This window comes from Nicotiana tabacum, chromosome 6, assembly GCF_000715075.1.
Source record: "Nicotiana tabacum cultivar K326 chromosome 6, ASM71507v2, whole genome shotgun sequence".
In the NCBI taxonomy this organism is placed as follows: domain Eukaryota; kingdom Viridiplantae; phylum Streptophyta; class Magnoliopsida; order Solanales; family Solanaceae; genus Nicotiana; species Nicotiana tabacum.
The window spans coordinates 166,649,547-166,658,338 of NC_134085.1; the positions used below are offsets into that span (position 1 = coordinate 166,649,547).

The 8,792-nt window shown below is 35.8% G+C and overlaps 1 protein-coding gene across 1 annotated transcript; it reads right to left on the reverse strand.

Moving 5' to 3' along the window:
* Positions 1-1,613: 1,613 nt before the first annotated feature.
* LOC107820655 (tubulin gamma-1 chain) lies at positions 1,614-7,974 on the reverse strand. Its single transcript, NM_001326069.1, is given in 11 exon segments — positions 1,614-1,841; positions 1,918-2,022; positions 3,080-3,208; positions 3,789-3,833; positions 3,933-4,007; positions 4,491-4,595; positions 4,669-4,722; positions 5,307-5,707; positions 5,820-5,931; positions 6,286-6,486; positions 7,808-7,974. Coding segments are annotated over 11 exon segments (1,425 nt in total). The 5' UTR covers positions 7,937-7,974; the 3' UTR covers positions 1,614-1,772.
* Positions 7,975-8,792: the final 818 nt, after the last annotated feature.

An 8,792-nucleotide genomic window follows, 5' to 3' on the forward strand; every position in this document is an offset into this window, starting at 1 on the left:
TCGAACCTATTTTAAGATATTTGCTACTTCATGAGCAAATCGAGGTATGCATATAATATAAAGAATTTTCTCTAACTTATCTTCAATTGTAACCATAAAAGCCTAAATTATCACTCTGGTAATCATAGTCATACCGCTTCTGGTGGTTAATAAAATTTAGTTACAATGAGATATACGAATCATTGCCACTTCTAGCGGTCGTACTCTGCTAGAGTTTAAGTAAACCATAAAATTAAGTCATAACAAGATTTAGAAAAAATTGCCACTATTGGTGGCTATATATTTATTGCAGATTCAGCTGGAGTTTAAGTGGATCCAACAATGTTATCCACTTTGTAATTTTTTTTATAGAGTTGACAACATGATGAAAACAAGTATAAAAAAATAGTTATTATATGCTAATACATGAGCACGTAACATAGAAAGTTGATTCAATATACCATTGCCTTTCTTAGCCTTCAAATTTGTATTTCATATCACAATATACCCGCAAGTCCTGCATCAGTAGTGGCTTAGAATTAGCACGTGATGGACATAGATAATAATCATAATTTTTCAAGCTCATGAAAGAAAACAAATTAAAATTAATAAGCCTTATCTTTGAAAAACGACATAAGAAGGGGATTTCATCTCTTCGTAGAGTTGGAAAATTAACAAAACCAGCGTACTGTTCACCACCCCAAGAATATAATTTTCCTCATAATGCTCTGAATGAACTCGGTTTGACCACGCACAAGGCAGTATGTTGCCTCACAATCATGTAGTGATGATGAAATTAGAGACTCGTGTTGATAACATGTTATAAAATAAAGACTGTAAAGTAAATAAACTGAAGACAAGTATAGGGAGAGGTTGATATATTATTCAACTTCAAACTGATGTACATAATGAATTGAAAAATCCTCTATTTATAGAAGAAAGGAAACAACTGTGAGGCTTTTCCAGAAGCAGCTGCGAGGCTTTTCAGGAAGCAGCTGTGAAGCTTTTCTTGAGCTGCTTCTAAGTTGTCTGCATGAGCTGCTTGCAACCTGCCTGTTTAATAATAAGCTATTGCAAATCATTTCATTGAGTTGCTTGCAACCTGCCTGCATCAGCTACTTGTAGATAAACTTCAACAGAGGACTAAATGAACATCCACAATATAATAGTTTCATAACGATTACCAGCCTAATTTTTTTTAATGTTTATTTTTATTGTTATTTTATTTTTTTCAGGTGAGAGTGAATAATAATAAGGGAGAAAAGGGAACCTTTCTGTTTACTACTAATTGGAATGAAAAACTGACAACTAAACTTAGGCAATCTTTGCATAAATATAGATCTCATCAGAAGTTCGTGGAGTAGGGGGTGCTGATAATTTGATATTTTCAGTCCTGGGACCTGAGGGACGAGGGGGTAGGGGCGTTGATATGGGATTGGTCCTCCTATATGATCTCGGGTTACATAAGATAATTAAATTTTAAAGCCTGCATATCATTCGATTACATAAGATCATTATTTTATTTTATTTTCTCAAGGGTTCAACCCATTGCCGGAGATTTCTCTTGAAAAAATTCAGTATATCTTATACCATGAATTTGCTAATGTTAACAAGACAAGACTATTTTCACTGATACTACCGGTAACCATAAACCATACGACCCTAACAAATAAGTTGAGCCCCAAATTGAATCACATACAGAAAACTAATCAGGGTTAAATTGCAGAGATAATTACATCGAATAAATTCTCCTTTTTGTTCTGCAAAATTAAAATACAGAATAGTAAGCTTGCTCATAAAGATAACTTGGGATCAACTGTCCCACTAGCATTTCCTTCGCCTGTTAGAACATGGTCGGGATCCTGCACAAATAGATATAGCTCATTTGTGATGCAGCACATCAAATAAAAAGCAATACAGACTAGTACTAGCACTTACCTCCATTCCCCATTTGATGTAATCTGGGGACTCACAAGCCTTGTACTCGTCAACTAGACTTTCAATCACATCTCTAGATTCGTCAAATTCTGATAGGTCATTGTCCTGCCCATTATGCATGATAATATAAGAAAGAGGAAAAAGGCTTGAGCAAATAACTGAACATTATGTTACAACGCAACTGACAAAAGCTTCTACAAGAAAGTGCATGCTACTTAAAGCTGGGGTTCTTGGACCCCGCTTTGACAAATCGTTACTAGTTGCACAAGATAAAAGCAAGGAGCTCAACTGGGAGCAAAACACTCAAACTGGAGATCAGACAACAATACACCGTCTTCGTCTGCAACATTGACAGATTGATGCATGCAATCTTTTCTTCAAATCGCCAAGCTTATCTATTGCTGAGGATTTTAACTCCTCAAATAAGGACAATTTTGAGGTTCACCGTACATCCCATCCCCACAAGTCAAAAGATAACAAAGAACACTGTTATATTCTCAAGATTTTGGAGAGTTGTATCTCAGAAAAACCTCATATTACTTTTTGAATTTAGCTCCTTGTTTCTCCATTACACATACAGCTATATTTGTTCTTTAAGAAGAGAAGTATCTCATGACAAAGTAATCCTATGATAATTAACAAAAATGCATCAATCGAACACTTTCTAATAACTTGTCTGTTAGTATCCGCCATCAAGGACATTTCACACTCAAGTGTTCTCTTTTGTCTTCTAAAGACCATACATTCTTACAATGAGAAATAATATTATTTTATTATGCAGCTGGTTAATTATAGAATATCAGCTTCGCATATTCATCAATTAAATCTTAGTTAAGACTCTGAACTTCAGTTATAAACAGAGATGCTCTTTATAATGACAGCAATATGAAAGGAGAAAGAATGTCATAGTTTCTTATAGACATAGATAGATTTCAATGGAGAAATCTCCAGATTCAGCTTCACTTTTGCAGAAACCATGGAGCATGACAAATGTCTGCTCTGTTTTCTTTTTCACTCTCTCAAGTGTGCAAGCAGATTTAGACATTAAAACTAAATCCTCTGGTCGGAATGGGCACTGACTGACCAATAATTAAACTATACACTATGCCACCTTTTATTCGTAGTTAGATAATATCTGAAAGACAGTTGAACAAGAACTTACGGCAAACGTTGGATGATTCCTATAGTTGTCAAGGAAGGCTTGTCTCTTTCTCAATTTATCGTACTGGCTCAAACACTTGCTGAATAAGTGCCGGATGCCAGTATGGCTAGCGAGCATGAGACCACTAACCTGACACATTGAAAATCACACAGTAATATTACATATCTTCGGGAAAGAAACAGCTTTACTCCAAACAACTTTCAGGAAAGCAGATTTACAGTAAAATGTGGAGACGAAGATAGGCAAACTAATCTGGCTTGCCTCAACTGATGCATTTTAGTGATCACGTCAGCTAGTGTCGTAGAGTTTATATTGCCCATTGTAAAAAAATGCGCTTTTCAAACATGAGTAAGTTATAAGCATTTGTTATGTTTGCAACTTCAAAAACCTGTGTTATAGGTCCGTTTTTAAAGTTCAAATATAAACTTTGTAAACCCTTTAGATTCAGAAACATCATCCGGTCGATCAAGTATCAGTTTCAAAAAACGAAAAGAGCCATTACTTCGTGCTATCAAAACTTTAAATTTATGAGTCCCATAATTTAGTTTATTTGTTGGTGAGCCGAACTACTGGACTACAAGCTTTAACTTTTACATTACTGAGCCTCCTTAATCTCATAGAAAGGCATTTAAGCAGTTCCCAAGCAGTACAAATCAGATTACGCCTTCAGCATAAAAGATTAAACAAGTAGACTTATAATCAATCTCACCCTATGAGCCGTCTGGACATAAGGAGACTTCCTAGATAAAGCAACCTGTCAAGGAAGGTAGTGCAAAGTCAAAGTTCACTAGTTCAGCAGCAATAGGATAAAAAAAAATTAAATCTCAATGTCCATTATGACCAAAACACATGCCTGAATGCTAGCAGGGCCCCAGTCAATAAAATTAACAAGCTTTCTTTCCCTTATTCTCTGCAGGCTTTCATGGACCTGATTTCAGAAACATCAAATGAGTCAAAGACAGCTGAATGATATGTTTTGTCAGAAGTGCATTCATATGTATGCATAAGTTTAATGCATGAAATGGAAAAACAATTCCCCCTTGGGTGGTTAGGTGATAAAGCTATGTCTAAGTTGCAAAAGAAATAATCTCGAAACTCCTTAAGCGCAACTGTGCAAGTAAAGGATTAGATGATAAACTAAAAAGAACAGGTTTGTGATTTAAATTTCAGAAACATGACTCACGCGGTGTGGTTGATTTTCAAAAATTCAAATTCAGAACCTATCTAGAACCATTTTCACTGAATTCAAAGAAATTTCCATCAAATGGACTTCAGAAAGAACTTGAATATTTTAAAACAGATGCCTCAATTTGGGATAAATACACTTCAAACAGTCAGACTTTCTATTGCAGGAGCAATAGAAAAAAAAAGGAATAACTCCACAAAAGTTGTTAAGAAGTATCAAGAATACCTGAGTGGGATCAACTTCTCCCTGAATAATGTTTAATATGGATATGTATTTAGCCTGACTGGCTTCCTTTGTTCGAGCATAGGAGGAAACCATGATATTCTTGGTCTGCAAAGTGAAAGTCCTTGAGTATATCTGCAAACACTTTCAATAGAACAATCTAAAGGACAGGTTTCCAAACCTGAAGGAGCCTTCTCATGACATCAAGTACAGTTGTCTTCCGAATTACATTAGCCTGCAAAAATGATTAGTAGCACTGCGCTTCAGTTGTCACTAGTGAATGGGTCATAGACATGCCACATGATACAATTTTACCAATAAACAGAAAGGGAAAAAAGAAAGACGATAGTGGATAGAAAGTGGGAGGATGGAGTAAAAAGAAATAACCACCCATTTATTGAGATGGCCAATTGATCATTCTATTTTTCTCGTTACTAGGGCAGTTATAAAGGTACAGCAGAGAAAACTGGGACAAGCTTCACAAAATGAGTTGCACCAAGATAAATTGCTCTCCATTAATTAGAATTATATATTTTTAGTTCTGTTTTTTATTTCATGAGAAGCACATGAATCAGGCAACACTTCTCCCATCCCATGGAGCAAAAAAGAAATAAGCTGGTCTGTGCAATTGATCAGTGGACAGCATGAATATGGGTCACTTAAGTCCACATTGGAGTTTTGCTTCTCTCTAGGAAAAAAAACAATTGAGCTATTACAAGAGCAAATTATATAAAAGATAATAATCAGCAATTGCCAATAAAGTTATATTTAAAACACTAAAAAAAAAAAAAACTGACAAGATAAGAGCAGAAATCTTACTTGACGTTCCACAGTGAGTGGAGTATACCCGGTCATAAGAAAATGGCATCTTGGTGTAGGTATCAACGAAGCAAGGAGGCCAACCAAGTCGTTATTCATGTATCCTGGGTAACGTAGTGTGGTTGTACTTGCTGACATTACAGTAGAGACTAATGAATTTGTTTGAGCAAAAGTGGGAGTTGTAATATGCAGGCGTTCCACAGCAATTCTATTGAGTGCGGTATTATCAAGTACAACTACACAATCCGCATTCAATGTCAGACGCTTGAGTGTCAAAAGGGAATTATAAGGTTGTACAACCACATCACTTGTCTCATTTTGGTTAGGAAAAACGCTGTAGGTTTGAACAAGCTTTTTGCTGTAGCGATCATTCAGAGTTTCCAATATATATGAGCCCATGCCTGCATATAAACAGTGATTAGCAACATAATAGTTGAATATCCACACCGAATTCTGAGACACTCATTTTCTGACAATATCACAATCTGCACCAACTTGGTAATAGGAGTCAACCTGAGCCAGTTCCACCGGCAATTGAATGGCATAGAACAAAACCCTCGAGACTATCGCTTCCATCTGCTTCCCTATCAATCATGTCCATTAGATCCTCCTCATATTGCTTACCCTGATAAAAAATGATTTTACCAAATTAGTTAGAAACTACCAACCCAAGCTCTAAGGACATAAAAATGAAAGGGGCAGCAAAGAAAATCAAAATTATTTGCAGACCTCTTGAAAGGTGTAAGTCCAGTGACCATCACAGAGAAAGCATACATAACATTGATGGAGCATATTTGAGAAGATGGAAATCTTAATAAAGGGTAATCAAGAAAATAGCAGAGAATATCTATATGTATGCAATGACATTAGTTTGTTCCTTACCCATGATTAATCTTTTTCTATAAATAACTACATGGTTTGATTAGAAAAGTACTCATCTTTACCAAACTGAAACAAAGATTTAAGAAAACAAATAGACCTGATGATATCCGCTTGCCCAATTATTTCCAGCACCTCCTCCATGATCTGCAATGAATACATTCTCATGATTGTAGAGATTCCTATATTCACCATTTTGTATACCGTTAATCACTCTGGGCTCTAGATCCATCAATAATGCTCGAGGTATGTAGTGTTGGTCGTCCGCTTGATAGAAAAATACATCTTTTCTATCACCTCCCTGCAGCATTACATATTCAACACTATAAAGTACTGCCGGTTATTCACATTGTATAAAAGAGTGGTCTTAAGATGAAAATACAAGCACTTAGACACACACAAGCAGTGTGTAAATGAAATAAGAACCTTCTGTTATTCACATGCATGTGGCTCAATGGCAGTGTTGTATGTACATATAAAAACATCCATGGTCACTAGGTAGCACAAATCAGATCAGAAAAGGAAAGAATCATATCTATAAGTTGCAGACAGGTCCTGTTTCAAGCTCCCTCAAAGTAATTTCTTAGAACCAACACGTCATATTTGTTCTGGACTAAGTAATTTCTTAGTCCAGCACAAAAAGTTCCAAGCAAAACCCTGTAATATTTCAAAAGTAAACCATGTAGTGCTGTAGTATAAGTGTATAACTGAACAAGGACCAATAATTTGGATAAAAAGGATCATGTGGTAATACAGATGTGTTACTTAAACGATGTGATGTGTATTTGCTATGGCCTTCGGAGGGATGTTTAGCTTCCCATTTAGATCTCAGTGTCACTAAAGTTAACTGTCATAGAGATAACTCAAACAAAATGCCTTGCTATCTGCTGCATGATCTAACCACTAATCCTCTTCTGACTTACCACTTGCATTTTATGCTGAGCACAAAAAAGAAAATAGATCTAACTACCTCTGTGATGAAAACGGTACTTTAATATTAGCCCCTTTTTGCCTATGATTTGCATTTCATTTTCCACATTAAGCACTCAATTTCCTTCCGCAGTAAAGGAATTACACAACGCCACAAAACTAGACCAATTTAATCCAATAAATCAATTGTAAAACAATATTGTCTAGAAGGCTTTAATTTCAAAATAAACCAAAAAAAATGAACCCAGGAAACCTAAAGTTAGGTTTTTCCCTTCCAAAAGGTAATGAAATAAGTACAGTTCAGATAAGCATATACCTTAACAGGTAAAATCAGGAGAAGAAAGGAACTTTAACAGCATAACACTCTTAGCTTACTTTCCTCACTTACTTCAACCAACACTATTGTTCAACATTTAATAATTAAAAATTTCACCAACCACTATCGTATGCCCTATATTGCTCCTCCTACCACAATGTTCGTCACTGACTTTTTATACCCAACCAAACAGTGGGAAAAAAAAAAAACTTGCAAGGTAAAACATTTCAATAAGTACAAAAATAAAGCATAACACGGAAGTCAAAATCTAATCCGAAGTATTACCAAAACAAAAAAATCTAATACGAAGCGCTAAACTACTTTACTGACTGCATACACGCAACTGAACATGACAAAAGCGAAGAAGTTACAAAACCTGAGTAGCAAAATCTTCAAGAATGCCTTCTTTACTGATACCGTGTTCGAGGCACAGCTGTTTCCAGAACTCCATTCCGATCTGGTTCCCGCATTGTCCAACTTGCAGTGTTATAATTTCTCTCGGCATTTTCCTTTGCTGTTTTCCCTTGTTGGTTCCCTCGCGCACTTGACAATATCAGGAGTAAACTGCAGACGTTATCGATCTGCCAGAGGAAAAGAGAATTTCCTTCTACTTTGGGTTATGGCTGCTTGTGCGCGTAGCCAGTAAAGGGTTTTAAAAAAGAAAGAGGGAAATTATGAGCTCTCTCACTCTCTGTTGTAACTGTGGGGCGAGTCTGCCGGCTTAATTATGTTTTGATTGAACGGCGCTAACATAAGCCGTGAGTGGAATACCTTCAAACTCTTTCATTTTCCAACTTGTTTCTTTGTCTAAATTTACCCATACACTTTATGAAATTAGTATTCGTGCCCTCTATTTAAAGTTCACTTCAAAAATACCCTAATCATTTCCCAATTACATCACAAATGCCTCTATTTTCCAACTCAATAGTCAATATAGATGGTTTTGTTAAGTCAACTTTGTCTTCCACTTTACAACATTGGGTCTTGACTTCTTTTGTTGTTGCAACATCAGTCTTTCTTATTGATCAGTAATTTGTTTCACAAATTCTATTTGAATAAATTCGTATGAAAGTTAATAAAGATAGCCAAAAAATGAGCTACTGGGGTTTCTTTAGCATATTTAAATTCGAGTGTCCATATAAAAATTCTTATCTAACACCGACCAATCATCATCTTATTAAAATATATGATCACATGCTTTAGTAGCATTTTTAATGTTAATCTTTTTCTAAAAAAAGTGGTAGAGGAGAAGACGATGTTTCCATATTGGTATGCTAGCTTGGAATTGGTATAGGTGGAAAAGGCAGGGGAAATGATGTTTAGTACCAGTGGCGGAGGCAGGATCTCCACGAAGGGGGTTC